General features: G+C 43.3%; 1 protein-coding gene across 2 annotated transcripts in view; it reads right to left on the reverse strand.

Annotated features, from left to right (window-relative positions):
- The window catches only part of Vwa8 (von Willebrand factor A domain containing 8), a 347,144-nt gene that overhangs the window by 61,242 nt on the left and 261,205 nt on the right, over positions 1-24,697 (reverse strand). For both annotated transcript variants that reach the window (XM_040756735.1, XM_040756796.1), the window contains exons 36-37: positions 23,169-23,250; positions 19,478-19,682 (exon numbers count right to left, since the gene is read on the reverse strand). In XM_040756735.1, coding sequence (XP_040612669.1) covers positions 19,478-19,682; positions 23,169-23,250 — 287 coding nt within the window. The remainder of the gene's footprint in view (positions 1-19,477; positions 19,683-23,168; positions 23,251-24,697) is intronic.

Genomic DNA, 24,697 nt, shown 5'->3' on the forward strand with positions numbered 1-24,697 from the left:
TTCAGGCAGAGAACTCAATCTGTATAATAAATGCAAAGGAATAAATAGGCTTCTTACATTAGGTTACTGTCCTGGCTAGTTTTGTGTCAACTTGAGTCAAGTTAAAGTCATCTGAGGAGGTAGCCTCCACTGAGAAATGCCACCATAAGATTGAGTTCTAGACCAGCATATTTCAATTAGCGATTGATGGGGGAAGACTCAGCTCATTGTAGGTGGGTTCATTCCTGAGCTGGTGGTCCTAGGTTCTCTAAGAAAGCAGGCTGAGAAACCCATGGAGAGCAAGCCAGTAACCAGCTCCCCGCCATGGTCTCTACATTAGGTCCTGTCTCCAGGTTCCTGCCCTGTATGAGTTCCTGTCCTAGAATTCCTTTGATGATAAACAGTAATGAGGAAGTGTAAGTCAAATAAACCCTTTCTTCCCCAAGCTGCTTTTGCTCATGGTATTTCATTACAGCACTAGTAGCCCTAAAGACAGTTATTAACCTGAACCACCTATAGTTAAAGACGTAGTCATATCATCTGTGTTTTTTGTGGGATAATGCTATTTTGTATATATTTTGGTGAATATTTTAAATAGGGAAGACGTATGACCAGTTTAAATATTGCTGTTTTGGGTATGTTGGTATTTGGTAACAATTTTTAAACTTCCATTGCAGAATTTCTCCAGGTTTGTCGGTGGGGATGGTGGGGGTGGTACTGCTTTTCCTTTAGAAATGAACCTTTAACTTTCTAAAGCAGAGTTTGGGCTTCTATCAAATTACAGACTTTTAGAGATAGAAGAAAATGCCAAATGCTTTATGCTCGCAATGGGCTTCATCGCTTAGAAGGATGACATTGTAGTGCCAGTTCAATAGAGACAAATGAAAATGACCATTACAAACAAACGGTACCTGAACTTAGGGTCACCTGATTCACAGGTTTTCATCCAGGAGTCACAAACTTATCAGTAGGACAGGAAAGGCTGACAATGAAACTGCTCAAACAGCTCTTTGCCATCCTCCTCAAGAGTGAGCCCGTAGAAAAGGACATTTCATCCTAGGAGCCACCAAGGGATGTTCCAGCTCTCCCAGGACTTCACAGAAGCCCAAACAGATAGGCAGCCATTGGATCTACCCCATGCCAAGACTTTACTGAGCACTAATCAGGCATCAAGGCTTATAGAAAGCACTGGGGACACCAGCCTTCAGTCATCAGTTTTGGACTTGGGAAGCCTGCCCTCCAGACACATGAGTTAAAGATCAGAGTGATCAGGGCAAGGGCTGCTGGAGCCACCAAGCACACGGAGACAAAGAAGCCTTAGCTCTGCAGGCTGGGACACTGCGGTGGGCGTGGAAGGAAGGCTGGCAGAGGAGAGCGCGTGCTTGAGGGCTGGTGGGGAGTGCTCTGGCTTCCTTCGTTATTCCCGTTTTTCTTTTTTTCTTTTTTTAATATTTTATTTATTTATTGTGTATACAGCCTTATGCCTGCATGCCAGCAGAGGGCACCAGATCTCATTCAAGGTGGTTGTGAGCCACCATGTGGTTGCGGGGAATTGAACTCAGGACCTCTGGAAGAACAGTCAGTCCTCTTAACCGCTAAGCCATCTCTCCAGCCCTATTCCCGTTATTCTTAAGACTAAAGACTCTTGCTTTGTCATCCATAAAACACAGGACAGACTAAGAAAACCACTCTGGACCAGGTTACATTTTTCCTAACAACAAATACAGTTGTTTATCACTGTGACTCGCACAGCTTGTAAGTTGTCTTTGATATAACCTTTGGAGAAAAAAAAAACCCTAAATTTTTAATGTCCTTCTTATACTGAGATAATATTTGGAGAAATTAGTTAATTTTCCTTCTCCCCTTTCATTCCTCCTGACTTAAGTACATCCTATACCTTATCTTGGGAAGCAGGTGTGCACTGTCCATCTTTTTTGGTTTTGGATTCTAAACCAGAATTCTTGGCCTTTTTGTACAGTCAGATGGCACGCACTTCATGCCTAATTGGTCACGTGATCAAACGGTTGCAACTTTCCCAGCATTGCCCTTCTAATGCAAAGGCAGACACAGGTAACATCCAGTGAACACAGCTGTGCTCCAATAAAGCTTTATATGGTTACTAAAATCTGAGTTTAATTTTCATGTGTCACTTGATACAACTTTTGCTTTTTTCAACCACTAGAAATGTTTAAAAACAAAACAAAATAAGACAGAACCCCAGATTTTCAGCCTAACAAAACCAGGTGACATTTTGCCAGTTTGCCAAATCCCAAACTCCAAATGTTTAATGTCCCCTCCCCGCCCCCACTCCCCGCCAGGAGAACTTAAGAGAGTCTGTAGGGAGGAGTAGCAAATTTAACAACACAACAAAGCTTGGAATAGACCTTGACTTTGTTTCGTGTTCTATGCTCACCCTGGTAGGAGGAAAGAGAAGTTAGTGGGTGGCGTTTGCCATTCTCCTTCTTAAAGCTACTTGGAAAACTCTGACTTTGTTGCCTAAATTTCAAATGATGGAGATTTCATTTAAAAGTCTGGGTTCCAGGCTTCCCTTGGGAGGATAATACCAAATTGGACTCATTTCCAGATGGCAATACCCAAGTGTTCCTTCTTCCCGGATGGTGCAGAATGCCTTGTTAGCCTGGGACCCTCCTGGCCTGTGTTCCACACCTACATCACCAATACCAACGTGTGTGCATGGACTCAGACTCTTGTAGTTTCTGAAAGCAGGACCTCTACTTACAGAGTTTTTGAACTCTAGGGAAGCTACATGGTGCAGAGGAAGAAAGACAAGGTTAGTACCATCAATGTGATAGGATCCAGAGTCACCTAGTAGGCACACCTCAGGGTATGTCTGTGAGGGACGTTCAGGATTTGGTCTGTGCAGGACGCTCTAGATTTGGTTAACCAAGTGGGAAGACCCATTCAGAGTGTGAGCAACAGCATCCCAGAAGTTGGGCTCCAGACTGAAGTAAAAGGAGAAGGCAGGCTGGGTACAGCTGTGATCCCCCTCTTCCCTACTGGGACTGAATGTGACCACCTGCCTCATGCTCCTGCTGCTATGACTCCCCTGACAGTGTGACCTGCATTCCCTTAAACAAGCCTGTCTCCTCTAAGTTCCTTTTAAGAAGTCAGACATCTTGACTGACACATAGGATTCTACAGTAGAGAGAGAACTAGGCAGAAACTGTTCTTTGCCAGCTGAGCAACTCTGGGCAAGTTACTGAACCCCAACCTCAGAATGGAAACAGAAATGCACACACCTGCAGCAGTGGCTGTCATGATCTTAAGAGACTGTTCCAGAAGCATCTCATCTGTACTAAGCAGTCAATTTAAAAAAGAGAAGAAAGAAAAAAGAAGCCAACAGACCGCGATGATGGAGAAGGTTTTTGGTACATATTTTTAAACTTTAGACCCGTGCTCACTGTTGCCATTTGTTGAAGGGTCTTTAAGAGTAGACTGTAATCTACCTGACTTTATAGAAAAAGAAATTAATGCCAAAGAGGTAAGAGGGTTTTCAGAGGCCCTGGGGCAAAAACCTCCCTCCCTTAATTACTGGCTTGAGGAAATCCCTCTGTGCCCTGAGGCTTCACTCAGATACCCTCTCTGTGTCCCATCCTTCAGGCCATGCCACCTCACCCAACACACACAGAGCTCTTCTCATAAAAGACCTTCACTTGAGGGCCAAAGCTCATCTAGTGGAAAGAGCATCAACTCAAGACGTCTGTGTGGCTGTGCTTTTTGCGTTGTAGTTCTTTTGGGAGGGTGACATTAGCAGACAGCTTATTCAGAAGGTTGTACATTTCAGGGGCTCAGATGACGGCTCGTGTGATAAAGGGCTTGCTATGAAGTCTTGCATCGACCCCTAGAGCCTGTGCGTGACCGTGCACACCCGTAACCCAGCACAGGAGAGGCAGTCAGAATGCCTGGAGTGGCTGGCCTGGCAGTCTAGCTGAATTTGTGGGCTCCAGGTTAGACAAGAGATGTCCAACTTTGACCTCTGGCCTCTACACTCATGCACACACACCTTCCACAAAAAGGGTACCCTGCCGAGGGACAGAAGCAGGCAGAGAGAAACTGAGTATCTCAAAATGGTGCATCTACAAAGGATAAGCGTTACTGGCTTAGGGGTCATGGCTTATGCCCCAACAAGCCAGGTTTGGCCACCTGTCCTCAATAAGCCAATGAAAGGAGCCAAACTAATAAAAGCAGAAAACAGGCTTTACTCCAACACTTGTTGAGGGACGAGGGGATTCAGCAACTTCCCCTTCAGGGGTCTTGATAGATGGTAAAGTTTAAATAGGAGGCAGAGGTGCACATAGCTGTCCAGCTAGGGAAAAGGTCTCCAGAGTAAAACTACTCCAGAAGTTGCTGGAACCTCTCATTTTCCCTCTCTTTCTAGAGTCAATTTGTTGTAGGTGACACACACTGCCAAGTATGCGTTTTTATCTCTCTGTGACTGCCATATTACCATCCTTAGGCATGCCCCTACAAGCTAGGTTCAGCTACCTGTTCTAATAACCCAACTAAGGAGCCTGAATAGTAGTGAAAGCAGAAAAAGATGTATTCATTGTTGTTGTACTGGGTAGAGGGACAAAGAGATCACTGAACCACAACTCAAATCCATCTTTTTAACTATAACTCTACATACAATAAAATGACAACAGCTGGCTCAGAAGACGAAATGCTCTTTGACTTAGTTGAGATAGTTCTGTTCTAAGCTCACTACCACCCTCCTGTGGTCAGTAGAAGCAATGATTCTAGTCAAGCAAAAATCTGGAGCAATTTAAAGTCAATACAACATAAGTGTGAAATAACATTTAAAAAGGTCACTATAATTTATTATTTTAGGCACTAGCTTATGCTCAAAGGCAAAACTATCTCCAACCAAATCTTTGATGAGACAGCTAGGTGATAATTGGTGTTTTTCTTGGGTTTTGTCCATAAAAGAAAAAGCCTGTTATTCATTTATTCATTTACTTATTCATTTTTTTAGTTTTTCGAAACAGGGTTTCTCTGTGGCTTTGGAGGCTGTCCTGGAACTAGCTCTTGTAGACCAGGCTGGTCTCGAACTCACAGAGATCCGCCTGCCTCTGCCTCCTGAGTGCTGGGATTAAAGGTGTGCCACCACTGCCTGGCGAAAAGCCTGTTATAATTAAGACTAATATTCAACACCAGTGATAGCCACGCCACTGTCATTTTTAAGTGTTTACTCTTAAATGTGGATGAAAGAACATTCTGAGACTCTCAGAATGTCACTGGCTCATGTATGGAAAGAGTCCTATCGGGGAGAGTTACCCTGAAGCTTCTCCAGGGTGCCACCTTAGCAGATACATACCTGGTGAACACAGAAGCCCTGAGAACAGGGTGTGATGACATGCTTGTTCCCCCCTGCCTTTTTGTCATAAGTGAGTCCGTGAACAAATTTCCCTCACATTTAATGAAGAACATGTAGTGATAAACTTGGAGCGGAAAATTCAAGGCCTATTTTGTAAAGGAAATTCTATTGGCATTTTAGAGAAATCACATACATAAATATTAAAATACATTTATATATGCTACAATTCATCCATCCATCCATGCATGAATGCATCAACCATCTGCCCTGGAGTTGGGTGTTGGTGAGAAGTGAGCTATTTTCAGAATGGTTAAGCTAGCTTCTGTTTTTCTTTCTTTTTTTTTTTCTTACAGCAAACCCAAGCTTATGTCCACCACCAAGCCAGAGGCACAAGGGAGATGTGCTACTGTTTTTTAAACAGCTAAATAATTATGCGCTATAGGGGAAGAGCAAGAGAGCCATAGTTGCAATAGTGGATCCTACTGTTAGCCGTGAGACACTTCTCGCATACATACTATGGGCCTCTGTAGGGGTGAGCCCACAATATTGTCCATGCCCCTTTGGGTGTGGACAAGGGATGGGCACAGGGGACGATAAAAGGAAGTGAAAGAAAAAGTACTCTCTCTCTCTCTCTCTCTCTCTCTCTCTCTCTCTCTCAGAAGCCTGTCACGTTTCTGATCTTTCAGCTTGTGTGTAAGTTCTTTCTCTGGTAAATAAATATATTAATTTCCATACTGCACTAACCTCCCTTATCAGCTGGTATCAGAACCAGGCCTCTAGACACCAGTCCAGGACAAGGGAGCTTGGTTTTGGTGTTGCATCTGTGGAAGACAGAGTGGTTGAGGGGATGGCTTACAATTGAACACAGTGCTTCCCTTTGGTTAACACAAGGCCTACTGCACAAACCACACCAGCAATGTAGAAAGTCTGAGATTCCCAGCCCTACAAGTCCCAGCAAGAAATGGCCAGCTTCAGCTCTGGTTGACTGGCTACACATTCCACTTTCACAGATACTTTCCCTCTGACCTGCACACTGCACAGGGCTTACAGCCCTGACTTAACATCGAGCCACATCTTGTTTGGCATGACTTGGCTCCTTGCTTGTTTCATGATTAGCAGTCACATAAGGCACCGATGGTGGCTCTCCAGTAAGTGCTTCACCAGAACCAGCTGGCTAGATGAGTTCCAAAGGCCTTACATACCTATTGTTTGTCTATAATTCAATGGATGGCAACCTGCCAATGGTACAGCTTGGATCCCCATCCTCTACCTAGGAAATCGTGGTTTGTTGAGCTTCCTGAAGCCAGATTTGATAACAAACACCGTTGTATGGCTATAAATAAACTGGGGACATGGCAGGGGGCGGGCGGAGGGCAAACCAACAGAATGTCAGGATGGCAGTCCAGTGATGAAGCCATTAGATTGCAAATGTGATGGCACAGCAAGACGACATCTTATCCAACAAAAGCTACTTTGTGGAGATGACTATGTACTATGGCTTTGGGGAGATGAGTGCTGAGGACTAAAGGGAGGGTTGGTGCGTCCTAGGCAGGTGGTCTGCCACTGAGCTCACATTTATAGTTTGTATTTGATCTCTACAAATGCATTTGGATTATGGCATTAAATTGTTTGGGGCTACTAGGAGCTACTTATTAATCCACAATTTTCATTGATACTGTACTCAAGAGTTTTCACTATATCCATATGACAATAATTACTTTTTAATGTCGTAGGTATTTCACACGTGTACAAGCATAGCTGAAATAAAGACCATACTTGATAAAATCAAAGGTAATCATGGCAACAGGGCAATTAGGAAAAGGTCAGCTCCTCTGGGTGAGTGAGAGGCCAGACTCTGTGGGGAAGACCAGCCAGGATTCTGCTCGGTCGGTCCTGCAGCTCAGGGTGTCTGTCACTCCAGACAGCACACTCTTCCCCCTGGGGGCCACCATCCATCACCTTCAGCAGTACTTTTGGTAGAAGCAAAGACCAATGGTGGCTCAGCTACTGGCTCTGGATCTAAGGTAACAAGTGGACTACGTCTGCCTAGAAAGTGAGCCGGAATGGAGGAAAGTCATTCCCATACTTGTATCTTTTTCCTGGTAACTTCTCCAGCAGTTCATATGAAACCATGTCTAGGAAGGAAATCAGTTTAAGCCTGGTCAGGTCTGGGTCTTGTTATGGTTTCAATTCCCTCCCCTCTAAAACTCAAGTGGAAGCTTAACTGTAATGGCAGTATTGAGGAATATTGAGGAGTAACAGTATTACGGAGCGAGACATCTGATGTGTTTAGGCCCTGAGGGTTCTGGGAAGGAAGGGGGAACAAGTTTTGCTCTCAAAGAGTGGATGCAGCTCCCTTTTGTGCCTCTGCTGCATGGGGTTTGAGGCACCATCTTGAACTGTGTTTGTCTGACTTTTCATCACTGACTAACTAGCCAAGAGAAATCACTGAAGGAGGGTTTTCTTAGCTTACATCTCTAGCAGTTTTATCCATGTTTGGCTGGCTCTGCTGCCCAGTATGTGGTGATGGAGGGCATCATGACTGAGGGGTGAGACGGAGCAGAGATGCCCACATGAGCTAGGAATCAAGGACAGACGAGAGGGAGCCTACAGAAAGGTACGCTCCCAAATGCCCACTGACCTGTTTCTTCTAAGGAGGAGAGAGAGAGAGAGATCTCTACAAGTGTCCACCAGCTCCCAATAATGCCACAGAGTTATGGATTTGTCTATGGATTAATCCAGTAATGAAGGTAGAGTCCTCGAGGCCCAGTCACTGTTCAGTGACTGATTCACCAAGGGAAAACCAGACCTTCAACACGTGGGCCCTGGGGGTGGGGAGCACTTCACAGACAAACTGCCAGGGTCAGAGTCACCACGCTGTCACTGCCTTGGTGTTGGATTCCTGGGCTGCTGAGTCAGCCCATCAGAGTGTGGTTTTGGTGAATTACCTACTCTACACGACTCTGGGCTGGTAGGTCTGTTAACCATCTGTAAACTATGGGCAAGAGAACGTGCTTTTGTAGTATTTCTTGAACCATGGGATAGAGATCACTGGACAGAATCAAGATTTGAAAGGGTCCTGGAAGGGGATCAGAAACAGAGGTGGCCTTGTGACCTTATTGTTAGCAGGGCAGAGAAAGGCCAGTCCTTCTCCAGCTACCCTGGGCAGAAGCAGATGGGAAGGTGGCAACAGGCAGGATTGATTTAGAAACAGATTGTGGGCTGGCGAGATGGCTTAGCAGGTAAGGGGGCTTGTGACAAAGCCTGGAAACCTGAGTTTCATCCCTGGAACCCACAAGGTAGATAGAAAGAGAGAACTAACTCCTGTCATTTGTCCTTTGATCTCTGTAAGTGCGCCTTGACAGGTGCGTGTGTGTGCATGCACACAGACATATGTACAGAACTTAGAAAGTAAAAGCATACTGCTTCTCTAGATAAGAAGCTATTTAACCTCCCTGGGTATTGGTGTAAACAGCTCTGTGCCCATTTCCACATCTTCCAACTGGGGTAATAATAGTACCTACCTCCTAAAGCTGTCATGATGACTGAGTTAAATTATGTAAACACTCAGAACAGTGTTGCTAGGCAATAAGCACTTGTAATATTAGTTACTCCACTACCACCATAGAGTCCCCTTCCTTCAAAAACCAAACAAACACACAGAGATTCTAACTAGAATGACAGGAGGTAAATAGTGACACCTCAGGTGAGTCCCAGGCTGTGTCCTTTTCTTGCTCTAACTGTTTGCTGGGTCAGTACCCTTAGGTCCATTCCAACAGAAGATTTTACTGATGTATCTATTCAGTGTTACTTGCTATTGCTAGTAGAAGCATTCTGACCTCTGTATAAGTGTAGCGATATTTAGCTAGACCATAATAACAGCGATAAAGCTTTTTGTTAAAATTCAAAAGAATGTTCAAATTGGTGACTTCTGAAAATGTTTTCATAAGAGAATGCATCTGAAATGTGGATAAATTTACAAGAGTATGGGACAAGACAGTTAACTGATGCTTCTTGGGTTAGCATGGTGTTTACAATAAATGACCTTCAACATCATGAAGCCATCAAGGGGGCTAGAGCCTTTTCTTTGGTCTCTAATATCTTCGGTCTCTGTTAACCTGATATTCTGTTACTGTACTGGAAAACCCTTTTAAAAACAATGTGGAGAAAGGAGAAAGGTTGGGGTTTAGCTTCCCCACAGGCATACTTGAAAGGTTCAGGCATTATGCTGGCCTGCCCCTGTTGCCTGGCAGGATTCACTCAGTCGTTCTCTGGCCAGCCCATGAGAACCAGTCTGCAAGCAGGTACAAAGGACCCCTTTAAAGGACAGACCCCTGCCCACTTATGCTCTCTCATCTTCTCTGCTCCCTTACCTTACTCTCTCTCTCATGTCTGTCTCCCCCCCTTTCGGTTTCGCTATAATAAACTATGACTAATACACTCTCCATGGCTCATGCTGTATGGCGCAGGTCCCAATTCCGTACCCCCCCCCCGCTTGTGTTTCCCCCTCCGCCCCTTTTAACTTCTAATTTCTAATCTTAAGCAAAATATCAACAATACTTACTTGTGGAACTGGTCATCACACAATGCAAGAGACCTGGTTTTCCCCCTACTTACTCCACAGTGATTCATCTACATATTCAAGAAAAGAAAATGCGTGCTAGCTTTCAATGTGCTGTTTATTGCAACGAGGAGGGCCCTTCTGCCAGCCAGCCATCCATTCTGGGCAAGACTTGGCTCTATACAGTTGTCTGGGGTGACACTGGGTGCTACATCACACCCCCCTTTGGCAATGGTGTCTCCTCTAACCTTTCCCGTCAACAGGCTTTCTCTTCAGGAATCCAGCTGCAGCCCTGCTGCTCTGCTCCTTGTATAACATGGCAATGCTTCAACTCTCAGCTACCAAAGGACAGTGTGTCCAGGATTTAAGAAATGCTGTGAGGCTCAGAGACTCCTGCCTGCCATGAGGAGCATCCCAAAGCATCCTTGCTGAGAATGCCAAAGGACTGCAGAGTCTTAACTGGCTCCTTAGAAACATCTGCTTCTGTGGACTTGTGGGGTCATAAAGAGATAGGTGCCAAGTTTTGAACTCCGCTGGCACTTTTGGGTCTTAGCAGGGTGGTGGTGCGAACTTCCAGGATAGCTGGCTGAACAGTGAGCACTGCTAACGCTGCTTGGACCCTGTGTTTGGGTGGAGGGAGCATAAACACTAGTTCCATCACTACTAGCATGTGGGCATAGGGGTTGGACTTAGGCGGTAAGGCTTGGCGGCATGTGCCTTTACCCTCTAAGCCATGCTGGAAGCCCACAATCAGAGTGATTTTTAAGTAGCATCACGTTCTTCAGATAATAACAAAAGCCAGGCCACTTAGCAGCACACTATTATTACTTCTGAAATGGCAGCTATTACATAATTTTATTTCTATCTTTTAAAAATGTGTTTTTAATTTAATTTAATTTTTATTTTATGTGTATGAGTGTTTGCTTGAATGTACGTATGTAATGTGTACCGCATACATGCCTGGCTCCTGCAGAGGCATGTATGGAACTGGAACTGGAATTATGGGCCATTGTAAGATAGCACGTGGGTGCTGGGAACCAAACCCAGGTCCTCTGCAAGAGTAGCAAGTGCTCTTAACCACAGAGCCACCTCTCCAGCGCCAAAGGTTTTATTATTCATTTTAAATTATAAATATGTGTGTATCTGAGTGTGAGTCCAATACCTGCAGAGGCCAGAAGGTGGTGTCAGATCCCCTAGAGCTGGGTGTGCAGGCAGCTGTGAGCTGCTTGTTGTGGGTGTGGGAACTGAACCCAGGTCCTCTGCAACAGCAATATGTGCTCTTAACAGCTGAGCTGTCTCTCCAGCCCCCTAAATGAGTTTTAAACAGTTTGTATTTTTCTTTCTTTGTTTGTTCAGTTTTGCACATGGCTGTCCAGTTGCTGGCACATTGCTTGCTGACTATCTTTTCTTCATTGGAGTGCTTTGGCAGCCTGCTACTAGCGGGTGTGATGCCTTTGGTCTATTTCTGGACATTCTTTTCTGTCCCATTGATTTGTTCTTTCATGCTTTTGCCAACATTACACTGTCATGATTATTGCAGTTTTGCAGTAAAGCTTGAAATTCGGTAACATAATCTTCCATTTTATTCATCTTTAAAACGACCGTTTTGGCTATGTTAATGCCTTGCCTTCCCATAAAAATTTTGGAATTGGCTTATATTCAGTGGCTAGAAAAAGTCTTGCTGAGAACTGCTTGGAGTTGCATTAAATCCTGGAGAGACATGGGATTTTTGTCATGTCAACTCTGACCTGTGAACTTGGATTAGTGCTTTGCAGATTTACCTCCCTCCTTCTCCTCTTGTTAACTCTAACCCTCAGTATTTCATTCTCTGAAAGAACTGCTTAGAAATGGTGTGTGTGTGTGTGTGTGTGTGTGTGTGTGTGTGTGTGTGTGCGTGTGATTATAACTAATTGCTGCTGAGACAGAGATGTATAGGTGATTTTGCCAAACTTATTACTTCTAGGTTTTTTAAAAACGGAATTCCCAGATAGGCGGTTAGGCCTTTACTTAGACTTCCTTAAGGCACTAACACCTCTAGTGTGGCATTGGACAGGGATGGTGTGTGTGGTCACTTGTGCCTTATTCCATTGGCACACAGCCATTTGCCAGTAAGCGTGGCACTGGTTGCCGGCAGTATGATGCTAGCTGCCACTGTCTATCGGGCTGAGGAACTTTCCTTCTCTTCATAGCTTTCTGAGGGCAGCCTTCACCTTGCAGGCTCAAACTCTGGCCTCCTTTCTCAGCTCAGCCTCTCTTCTGTAATTTTCTTGTAATACTTTCAGAGGCTTCACTAGCTGGACACGAATCTGTACAGGGTTTCTGTCTGCACGTGGTGGGAGAGACAGGGTGTAGTGTGTTAATTCACAACCAGAACATGGGGCTACTATTAAAATCAGTTTATGAGGTCTGTGTGTGAACATGAGCCTCACGTCTGTGGGGGAGTACACGCGGAGGTCAGAGGACAACCCTGTGGGGTCACTTCTCCCCTGGAGCCTCCCTTCCTCCTTTATGTGGGTTCTGGGGAATCAAACAGGCCACCAGGCTGGTGTGGCAAGCACCTTTACCCACCGAGTTATTTTGAAGGGGAAGCTGGAGAGTTGACTCAGCACCATGAAAAGCCTGCAGTTTTAAGAGCTGAGGCCCCACTGATAAGTTAGGGTTAACCTTCTCCTGGGGAACTGTGCTATGCCCACCCATGCTCCTGTTTCCTACCAATCACTGTATTTTACATTTTTTAATATTTACCAAACTAGTAAGAGTGCATAGTTAAATACCTCAAATATTACAGAAGAAACATAATAGAAGCAGAAGTCTTCTGTGTTGTATCACCTCTCTCCTGTAACCCCCACATTCAGCTCCGCTTACTGTGGTTTCTATTACTTACCCCGACATTTCTTTTTGTTTAGATTTGTGGTGTGTGTGTGTGTGTGTGTGTGTGTGTGTGTGTGTGTGTGTGAAGGTAGAGCTTGTCTATACACGGGTTCTTATACCGTGGTCTGGAAGAGGCTCTAGATCTCTTCATCGCGAAGATTTTTACTCAGTCCTGCCAGCTTCCAGACAGGCTTGTCCTAGTTTCCCGTCGGAGGGATGTAAGCATGGAAGGCTCTTCTGAGGACCCCGGACTCTCCATCTTCCTATCCCAGGCTGTGCTAGTCTGTGACCACGCCCACCTCCTGTCAGGGACTGGGCCCATCAGATGGAGAGAGAGCCACACAATTACACGTCCCTGCACAGGCAGCCAAATTTTAGTGTAGCCTATATTCCCACATTCCAACCTTCAGAGCTACGCAGTGTCTTCATGTCCTAAAGCTACAAGTGCTTAATAGTAATAATAATACTAGTAATAATAATAAAAATAAAATTAAAAAGGGGGTGAGGCGGGCACTAAGAAAGCAGCTCCACATCCAACCCCTCCCGCAGGTCTCAGTCCCGTGCACATGCTGTGTGTTGGCTGGGCGCTTGCACTTGCCCTAGCTAGTCTCTTGACTAACTAAACAAGTATAATCCTCTCCTGACCATTGCCTGTCATTGATTTTCTGCTCTTCTTCAAGCTGACAGGTTTAAGCAAAGACTATTTTTTCAATTCCTTTTTTGGGCCTGACAAAACTTTTTCTAAGTGGGATTATAAATGGAGCTTACATTTGCACACCAGGACAGATGGGTCATGATTCACTAGTGGTATCTGGGTAATCGCATTTCATATTACTGTGGCTTTGTCGCCATATAAACATTAAGCAAACTTGTAGCGCGATATTACTTAAACTCTAAGTCTCTAATTCTTATTGTTTACCAAGTACTTACTCTGTGCCAGGGATAAAAGTATTTCATTCTCATAAGAACTTTGTGATGTACAAACAGCATTATCGACATATCATGATTAGGAAGCTAAACTTCAAAAGCATAAGGAATTTGCCAAGGATCACATGCAACCTAAGACACAGACCTGAAGTAAGGCTTGACTATTCCAAATATCTCGCTCTTAAAAGATAGGCTATACTGTTTATGGGAAAAATCATTAATTTTTATTACATACATAATGATAAGAAAGTTTATTTCTGCAGCCACTGTGATGTGTTGGTCACATTAAATACATACTAAAAATGCTCAGGCACAACACGTCTTGACACCTTAATATATCACTGGAATGTTTTAAACCTGCTTCCTTATACCTTTAATAAACATTTCTAGTACTGCACCCTTATTTACTGATCTAAATAATACACATTGTGGTAATAACAACATAAAACAATGTCTTAAAGTTTGGCACGAGAGAAAGGAAATGAAATAGTACTGATGATGATTTGAAGAGAAAATTCAGAATCTGGAAGCAAGAGAGGATTTCTATTTTTGATGTTTGTTTAGAATTGTTACAGCCACAATTCTCCGTTTACAGGCTATCACTCTCACTGGATATACACAGTTTATGACACTGTCCATCACTCTCACTGGATTCTCACAGTTTATAGGGCTGCCCATCACTCTCACTGACTATATACAGTGTAGCTGGAGTTTCTTTCCAGTCTGGTTCCACAGTCGATTAGCCCCAAATAAATACACGGATGCTATATTAATTATAAAATTGTTGACCAATGGCTAGGGCTTCTTACTGGCTATCTCTCTCTTAATTATTAACCCATTTCTATTAGTCTATGTATTGCCACAGCCTTGTGTCAGTAAAAGTCGGGCATACATGACTAGGGAGACAGCAGGACATTGCACAAGTTTCTGAAAGGTACTGCCTTTCTGGACAAAGCGGATTCCCCAAAGACACATGCACGTGTAACAGGCTTAAATCATTCTGTAAAAAAAAGCATATACTGAACCAGACTGTTTCCAGAGTTATTGGTCAAAGCAAAATAAAACATGTAAGTGGATCATGCTTCTTCTACAAATCTACTGTCTTCTGAAAGATCTGGATAAGTTCTTCTATAGTAGAAAGAAGATAGGTTTAAATATGAGTAGCAATTAATCTGAAAATAGGCTTTATCATCCAACTGGAATCTTAAGACTGCAAAACTAGTAGGGTACTGGTGGTGCACACCTTTAATCCCTGCACTTGGGAAGCAGAGGTAGAATGGATCTCTGTCAGTTTGAGGCCAGCCCGGTCTCCAGAGAGAGTTCCAGGACAGCCAGGGCTACACAGAGAGACTATCTCAAAACATCAAAACCAACCAAACCAACCAACCAACCAACCAACAACAACGACAAAAAGAAAAACTACTGAACTAATGGCTAGAAAAGGCACTCGCCTTTTAATTCTAGCACTCGGGAGGCAGAGGCAGGCAGATCTCTGAGTTCGAGGCCAGCTTGGTATACAAGATCTAGTTCTAGGACAGCGTCCAAAGCCATAGAGAAACCCTGTCTCGAAAAATCAAAACAAGCCCCCCAAAACCAAGAAAAACAACAACAACAACTCTCTACCCCCCTTAAAAAAACAGAGCAAGTCTCATGTTCAGGAGTAGTTGACCAACATACAATGGACTCCACAGGTGTTTTTTGTTTCTTGATATGTGTATGTGTGTGTGTGTTTGGTTTTGTTTGATGGGCTTCTTTTCTGTTTGGGTGTTGTGCTGTTTTCTTGGTTTGGGGGAGTCTGTGGTTATATTGGGTGGGTAGGGATGGGGAGAAGATCAGGTAGGATTTATGGAGGAGAAGAATATAATCAAAATAAATTTAAATTTGAAAATTGTTTTAAATAATAAAAATTAATAGAAAGTAAACATATTGACATTTTTCCTCACTAAAAACAAATAAAAAACTGACAATACAGTTACCTGTTGAGGTTTGAATGAGAATGACCCACAGAGGCTCAAATATGTGGATGCTTGGTACCCAGTTGGTGGAACTGTTTGGGAAGGACTAGGAGGAGGTGTCTCACTGGGGCTGGGATTTGAAGTTTCAAAAGCTCCCAGCCATGCCCAGGGCTTTCTGCCTTCTGCTTGCAGCTTGAGGTGCGAGCTGTCAGCTCTCCTGCAGCCATGCCGTCCCTATGCCTCACGGCTCTAACCCTCTGGAACCATAAGCCCGATTAAACACTTTCTTTCATAAGTTGCCTTGGTTGTGGTGATTTATCACAGCAATAGAAATACGCCCATGCACAATAAAGTGCACGCATTCATGGTCCTAGAACGTTCTCTTCAAAGGGACAATGGTGCATCCCTGTCATGCAGTTATCTTTCCTGTGCACTTCTCCCCATGCGTCTCTCTGTGTCTAAACCTGCGCCTCCCGTGTACTGAAGAGTAACTAACTGCAAGGGCATGTGGGTTCGAGTCCCGCACTGTGACTCAGAACATTCTGTCCAACTGGAAGTTAAGTGAACACTCTTCAAAGGCCGCAGAGAGAGGCTCTACCAGGACCACATGGAGACCAATTTCCTGATTTGCCTGCTGCAATTAGAAAAGGACATCTGAACGCTACAACCAGTCAACTTGCCCTCATGAGAACAGCCACTGACAGCTTTGCAGAGATGATAATTTCAGTTTTGAGGAAAGTGATGGTGTAGATTTAATAGAATTGTTTAGAGGAACAAAAATGTAACAATAAAAGAAAAGAAAAAAAGCAACATTGTAAAATACAGATAGATGAATTCTGGCTCATAATTAACCAATGCTTCTGAAAGTATAGTCTAAAAGTAATAACTATATATTCTAGGGTCTACAGTTGTGGTAATCCTTTGAATTTGTTGTTATAGTTGTTTATTATAGGAAAACACATGTTCTTGTCAGTGTCAATTTAATGAACACATGTTACATGAAGAGTTCAGTAAGTATTCTCTTGTGTTCTCATTTGAAAATACAGCAAATAATTCATTAGCAAAAATTCAACTAAGTATGGCTTCCATGCTAATTCTGTCTGTGTGTCTAAGGACAGTCCATCTGCTATACACAGAAGAATCGCGGAAAGACGAAGAGGACAGCTTAACAGGTTGTTCCCAGGCCTTCAATGAAGACTTAAGGAGCATCCACTACCCAAAGGAGGCCACACAAGGGACTGTGGAATCTCCCAAGCACAAGACTGACTTTCATTTCGGTAATGTGTGCAGTATACATAATGGCCACTAGATGGAGATCAGCTCACTCCATCAGAGTCCGGGAAGCGGATGGCATCCAGGAGCTTAAGTAGGACATCAAGAACTAGGCATCTGTCCCCACTACTTCTGTAAGAGGGATTTTCCAATCTCCAAAGTCAGGAGCAGAACCCTTCTGAGTAAAGATCCCACAAATAGGGTAGCTTGACGGCTGACTAGGAAAGGAACTGTAGAAGACAAGTATGACCTCTTATTGGCACCGACTCCTATTTAGATTTGGCTGTACAATGTATTTGTGAATAACAAGAGTGGGCCTAAATAGAGTAGTCAGTACACTGCCTCATTATTTACCAAGAGCTTTGACCAAAAGCTCAAACAATGGCAGACTGTTTGGATAATTCATTCTGGCCACTTAGTGTAAGGTCGCATACTCACAATTTGTTTTTCTGTCTGAGTATCCAGGATGCATGCTTAATATAAACTTGTATAGATCAAGGAATAGTAGAGGTAAAAGGAGCATGCAGACAAACATCTAGTTTTCCAAATCAAAATGCCATTTAATTCTGATTTCTATTACACTTGTTACTAAGTTTGTCTTGTTTCTGCTCTCTGAACTTTGAGCTGAGGACATAAAGCTAAACATTATTCTGAGAAAACATTTTCATTAGAGGAAGTTCAGATAATAATATTTTGGTTATTCTTGAGATAATTTTTCTCATTTCTATCTAACTATTTAGCTTCAATAGCCAGTGTCATTGTGTTAATTCAAATTATAGCATGAAGGAAGATTTGAACTGTTGCACACTTGGTACAAACCAGGGAACTGGAAAAGCAGAGATCTGTTATATATGCAGAAAAGACATAAATAAATAGGGGTTAATGTTTTAAAGATCCAAGAGATGCTTTTAAACTGCAAGTAAAGATTCTTTCAAAGTCTTTTAGAAAAAGAAATAAGCTTAATTTAGGTCACCAATATTTTCTTTCCCTTCCTCTGTCTTTTTTTCCTTCCTTTCTTCCTTTTTTGTTTTTTAAGACAAGGTTTTTTTGTTTTTCTTTTTTAGTAGCCCTGGCTGTCCTGGAACTCATTTTGTAGATCAGGCTGGCCTTGAATTCAGAACTCTATCTGCCTGCCTCTGCCTTCAAAGTGCTGGAACGAACGGCTCCCTTTTCTTTCTCTTTTGGGCTTTTGAGACAGGTTTTTGCTTGCTATGGAGCCTGGATTGTCCTGGAACTCACTATCTAGTTCAAGCTGGCCTTGAATGCATGACTGTCCTACATTCGCATCACAAGGGCTGAGGTTACAGCCATGCACCACCACACCCACTATGCTACACATTTTAACCACAGGAGAAGCATGGTCTTTGATCTCCACACTATATGAGAAATTCAAAGCAAACATATTGGAAGTTCAAACACAATAGTATATACTGCTAGGCACTAATGTTCAAATATAGGGGAAACTAACATTTAGAATAATTCTGAACAGAATCATAGGTTCCCTAAATATCATTGAGCACAGCAATCTGCTGTTACAATAGAGCCACTTACTTACTGACATAATTTTAAAGCAATGCATTTGCTTTAACTTAATTACATTAATATATTTATATCTCCTCAAAAGTATTGGAGGTCACTAGCCTGTTTTGGTTTGAGATTTTTAAAACATTCCTGTAAGCTTTTAAAAATCTAAGAGGAAGATGTAGTATTCATCTATAAATATACTTACATCTCTTTCAAGGAAAATCACATAAAATAGTAGCTATTAGTCCATTATTGGTAGAATAGTAAGTGGGAAGGTCTTACCTTGTGATGGCTGTTTGCACAATGACGGGGCTGGTAGCAACCTACCCTTCTTATAATTAGTTAAACAATCAATTACATTTTGGGGCCTATCTTTCTTTTTGCTACACAACAATGATATGTAACAAGAAAAGGTTTGTTCTGAAGATTAAAATCAATTGTGAGTTGACCCTGTTAATTTATGCCTTAGCGTGAGTCTGCGGCTTGTTTTCTTCCTCCAGTTAGTCCTAGACAGCACCAAGAACAGAGGCTGAGAGCTTCTTCATCTCTTCCTGCCAGAAGGGCTGTCCTGGCCTCTCTCTCTCAGAGCTGCACCTGCTCATAGTGCCTGCACTGTCGCAGACAGGTGTGTACAAACTATTGGAGGTGCACTTGGCTGACCTCCGGTCTAGAGCTTCGGATCCTGGAGGAATCTGCTCTATACGACATCTCTAGAGCTTTTCTTCCCCAGGCAGCATGCACAGCTGCCAGCAATCATGATGACACGAGGAAGAAAAGATGTAGAAAACCAGAGATGCTTCTGGCTAAGAAGGACAAGTTGATTATATTTGTATGTTGTGATGTTGGGAGACTATACATTTAAACATGGGCAAGGAACTAAGATAGTCTTATCTAATCGCTCTCAAGATGGATAGATTGTCTTCTCCTATTAGGAGTCTAAAAATAATTTTTGCCACTTAAGCAGCTATTGGAGTGGCTAAGCACAAAGTTTCCTCAATGGTGGCATTTAAAACTAAATTAATTTGTGAGAAGAAAGGTCAATCCAAATGATACCTGCACAGGCTTGTCACTGTCTTGTCCAATCATGTTTCTCCATTCCATGAGCGATTGCTGCAGACGTTCAAGTCCCGTTTCCCAAAGTCTGACACGCCCTCCCATATCAACGGTCACAATGCCGCTTTTGTCCCACTTGGCCAGCAGAGCATCCGTGTCTGAGATAGCAGATATCCATGCAGTGTAAGGCGAGAGGGACTCTGCACTGAAAAAGGAGTCCAAAGAAAAGATCAGAAAGCACGCAGAGCAGGCAGGTGACACCGGAACACGTGCAATGCCCCCGCCACACCTCGGAAGTATGTTCCCTCAGCTGTGGTGAGCTGCCCTTGCTCCTCTCGCACTCTCCCATGCAGGGCTGTTTTATACCCGCTCTTATCTATCTCACAGCACAAGAAAACCCCGGGATATGTGCAATGAGTGTAGCAGAGCGAACGAAGTGTAGGGGCTGAGGGGATGGCTCAGAGGTTACAGCACTTACTGTGCAAATGTGGGGACAGGAGGGACTTGAGTGAGTTGGGGTGGCAGCCTGCCTGTCATTCTAGCTGCAGAGGATATGTGAGTACAAGGGCAGCAGGGCTTAGCAGTAGAGCGTTACATGTTCAAATGCCCAGCACCACAAAATAAAAACCTAACCAAATTCAAGTATATGATACAAAATTTGAAGACCGCAAAATAAAAACCTAACCAAATTCAAATATATGATACAAAAACTTGAAGAAAAATGCATTTATTTTGGCTCTGTAATTATGCAACTCTGTTATGTATTTTATAATTTGAAGTTAGTTATTGTGGTGGTTTGTATGACAATGGCCCTATATAGGCTGATATGTTTGAATGCTTGGTCTCAGGATTAGGAGGTGTGGCCTTGTTGGAGAAGGTGTGTCACTGGGGTAGGCTTTGAGGTTTCAAAGCCCAAGCCAAGCCCAGTCTCGCTCTCTTTGCCTCCTGCCTGGATCAGGATGTAAGCTCTCAGCTAATGCTTCAGTGCCATGCCTGCCTGCCACCATGCTCTCTGTCATGGTGGTCATAGACTAACCCTGTAAAACTGTAAGCAAGCCCCTAATTAAATGCTTCCTTTCAAAAGTTGCCTAGGTCATGGTATTTCATCACAGCAATGACACAGTAATTAATAAAGGCATCAGGTAGAACATCCCTGATGTTCAGGAGAATTTAACTACCACACACATGCACGCATGCACTCACGCGCGCACATACACCAGCCACTACCTTAAGTTTAGAGGATTCATTCCTCTCTAATGTGTGCCAAATATAGCACTGGCTTTCAACAGAAAGTCAGGATGTAAGAACAATGATCTAAATCATGTATCATGTGAAACGTGCTGTAAGTGTAAAATGTGTACTGAGATCTGAAAGACCTAGAAGAAAACGGTTTTTCTTTTTGAGACAGAGTCTCACTATGTACCCCTGGCTGTCCTGAAACTTACAGAGACCTACCTGCCTCTCTTTCCTGAGTGAAGAGATTAAAGACATACTCCATCATGTCTAGCCTATGTTAAAATTTTTATACTGAGAATATCTCAAAAAGATATTGGCTTAAATAAAATATATCATTATTTTTACCTGGTTCTCTCTCCTCTCTCTCTCTCCTCTCTCTCTCCCCCCCCCCTCTCTCTCTCGCAATGGAGAGCAAACCCTGGACGTCGTACATTGCGGGGCAGTTCTCTACCTCTGAGTACATCCCCAACCTCTTTTATGTTCTTCATGCGGCTCTAAGAAACATTACTCGGATGGGTTGCACTGTGCTTCAGTCTAAAGGAATGAGTTGTGTGCACTGCTGGTACTTGCTATGCGTGCACTCAGCTGCCCTTCGGGAGTTCTCTTCCTGACCAGGAGAATAAGTGGCTCACACAGAATATAAAGAACACAGATACAAACATTGGGAAATGATCAATGCTTTAGAAACGCTAACAGTAATGTTGGTTTTTGGCAATGTGACACAGACCTAGAAGAGAAACCTTAACTGAGGAAAATGCTTCCACCAGGTGTCTGTATGCAAATCTGCAGGGCATTTTGTTGATGCGTGATTGATATGGGGAGGGGGCAAGCCATTGTGGGTGATGTTCCCCTGGGCAGGTGGTTCTGGGTTATATACAAAAGTGGGTTGAGCAAGCGACAAGAGCAAGCCAGTAAGCGGCACTCCTTCATGGATTCTGCTTTGGCTCCTGCCTCCAGGTCCTGGCCTCCCCCAGTGACGGGGCGGGCCTGAGAATCCTGAGATTTGCTCTTGGGTTTGGTGTTTATCACAGCAATACAAATCCTAACTAAGACACCACAGGGCATTCTTCACTTTGATTCTTGAACTAATTGTATATTTTGAGGAATGTTATGGCTAGGAGGGAATAAGATATGTCCTTAAATGATGATTGAAAGACATCTCCCATGAAGTCAACATACTAAGGTATTCTAAGAAGCCATATGTGCTAGAAAAGTAAGTTTATCTCTCTGAATAATTATTTCATTTTTCACAGCTTTAAGGGCGATTAAAGATTATGAGAAATGAAGCAGTTGCTGAGTTGTTTGTTTGTTTGTTTGTTTTTTGCATTGCTATGCCTAGCTGCTTTCTTCTGGGGTGAAGAGGCATGTCCTGGTGCTGCACTGGGTAGCCTACAGGTTCTGCTGCACATGGCCTCTATCTAATGCCAGATAGTTCTCCAGGGTTCTTTGACTGGGACTTCAGGCAAGGCTCTACCCACTGTGCGATCCATGAAGGGTTCAGTCATATATGACAAGGCAGACCAGAGGAGGGAATATGATCTTAATCTAGATTAAAACAGTGACAAGATTAACAGTGATTCTCAACCTACAGGTTGAGACCCCAAGGGCTTCACATAGGATATTTATATTAGGATTCATAACAATAGCAAAATCACAGTTACGAAGCAGCAATGGGATATTTTTATGGCTGGGGGTCACCAGCATGTAAAGGGTTGCAGCAGTGGCAAGGTTGAGAACCACGGGGGGAGGCTTTCAGTTGGTGGTTAGCCAAAGACAAAAGAACATAGTCATAGCAGACCAAGGGAGGTGCAACCTCAGCCAGAAAACAGGAGACTAGGCACGGCCGAGGGCTGCAGCGAGCACATCTATGTTCTCATGGCACAGAGAAGTCTCCACATCTGCTCAGACTACACGCTCCCCTGCTCTAAATGCTTTGCTGCTACTGCTGGACAATAACAGAAGCAGTGACTGGTAACAAGGTTTACTCTAAATCCCTGGGAATTGTTCTACTACGATACTGACATGACTACAAATGCACAGAATCCACTTTAGAAACAATGCAATACTAATGTTATTTAAATGCCTTGGACATCTTGACTAATCTATTCCAGGAAACCAGTTAATAAATATCAAAATTAAAATTTCTGCAATACTAACAGTGTTGTTCCTGGTACAGAAAGTGAAAATGAGAACAGACCACTCAAAGGAGACCAGGTCTGAGCTGAGGGACTCATGCCTGCACACTATTTAAAAACATTTGGATGTTTTTCCAAAAGGAAAATAAAAATGTCATTAACACATGCAGAAGAATGGTGAGATACAAACCAGCTGTAAGTGGAGGAGGAGAGAACTTGCCACTTCGAGAAGCGGGAACCATGCATCTATTCAGAGAACACAGGAAGCTCGTTCGTTTCCATACAACAAACACAGTAAGAAAAGAAGTGACATGGATTACCTGGGGACAGGGATGTACCGGAGTTTCTTTGCTTGGAGATCAGTAACCTCTATGTAGCCAGCTGTCTGGGGTGGGGTAACACCTGCAAACCAGTCATGACACAAGGCAAGTGTTAAAGGGGCCCCAAGAATGTTGGAAGGCTGCTAACAAAGAAATTCTCAGGAGACGAGAGTGGAACTCTGGGAACCGCTTGGCAAGGAACTGGTCATGTGTAGACAGTGAAAGGCTCAGGGTAGCAGCAGAAAGGGCAATATGAGGTCTCCCCAACCCTGGGGCTGGCCTTCCAGAAAGTTCCAGGACTTGATGAACACTCTTCCTTGCACTTCCGTGGAATACGGCCAGTCTCTGATAAAGTTGTGTGCACCATACATCATGTTTGACATTTCTGCTGCTAACATCTAGGTGAAATTGCGGTGAATTTATATTTGGTCTATATATAGAAATATATATTTATAGACCAAGATTTTTTTTCAAAACAGGATGAGTTATTGAAGTTAGAGCTGCCTATCTAACGATCTAAGCATTTTGGTTTGTCACTTAAGGACGTTTTTAAAAGCACATAGCATAAGTTGAGTCACTGCTAAAGGCACCTTCAGATCACTGCGAGAACAGCAATGCCTACTTGTTTAAATCTTATTTTTTCTACCTCACTCTTTCTTTTTGTTCACTATGAAATTAATTCCACAGACAGAGGAGGAGAAAAAAGTAGTGATGGCTGTGTCTACCATTCAATAAGGAGAAAACAACAATTGATGCTGATATTAAGACACTTTCACGAATCAGCAAAGGGACTCCACACTGCACAGGTGGCAGTGTCACGGCCACAGTACTAAGCACTTAAAAAGAATCAAGAGTAAAGTTTACTGATCTAAAAATAAACCAGAAGACAAAAATATTTACAGAAAAAGCTTGATGGTTATCCTTGAATGGAATTCATGGACGAATTAAGGAAGCATAACTGTGGCCAGGTTTCTCTCCAAAGTTAGCCTTATCCATCCATTTGAAATGTGTCCACCCTTAAGAGGATGGAGGCTCAGTACATTTCCACCGTGGTTACAGCCTAGGTGGATTTCAAAGTTAGGTACAAACTGTATTTAGGGATTAGTCCACATACTATTAAGGGAAGTCATTGCTGCAGTGTTTATCACAGAGTTCCTACAGACAGTGGAGAGTTTATATGCACAGGGCCAAAGTTAGGGGCAGGAATAAAAACTGTCAGGTAAAACAATCAAGAGAGTCTGAAAAGGCAAATGAGATTACTTTACAAAATTTATTTCCTTTGGAAATGTAATTTGATGAGCATGGCTGGCCACTAGGACTAAGGTCGGAGGGCAACCATGAGTATTGCACCTCATGAGCCTGTCCACCTTGTTCTCTGAGAAAGGGTTTCTTTTAGGCTAGGGTTCACCTGTTTGGCTAGTCTGGCTGGTTAGTGAGCCCCAGGGATCTGCCTTTCTCGACCTCCCTTGTGCTGGGGTTACCAGCATGCTTACCAGGCTTGGGGTTTCTATGTGGGTTCTGAAGCCCCA

This window comes from Mesocricetus auratus, unplaced genomic scaffold (assembly GCF_017639785.1).
Source record: "Mesocricetus auratus isolate SY011 unplaced genomic scaffold, BCM_Maur_2.0 Super-Scaffold_2245, whole genome shotgun sequence".
Lineage (NCBI taxonomy): Eukaryota > Metazoa > Chordata > Mammalia > Rodentia > Cricetidae > Mesocricetus > Mesocricetus auratus.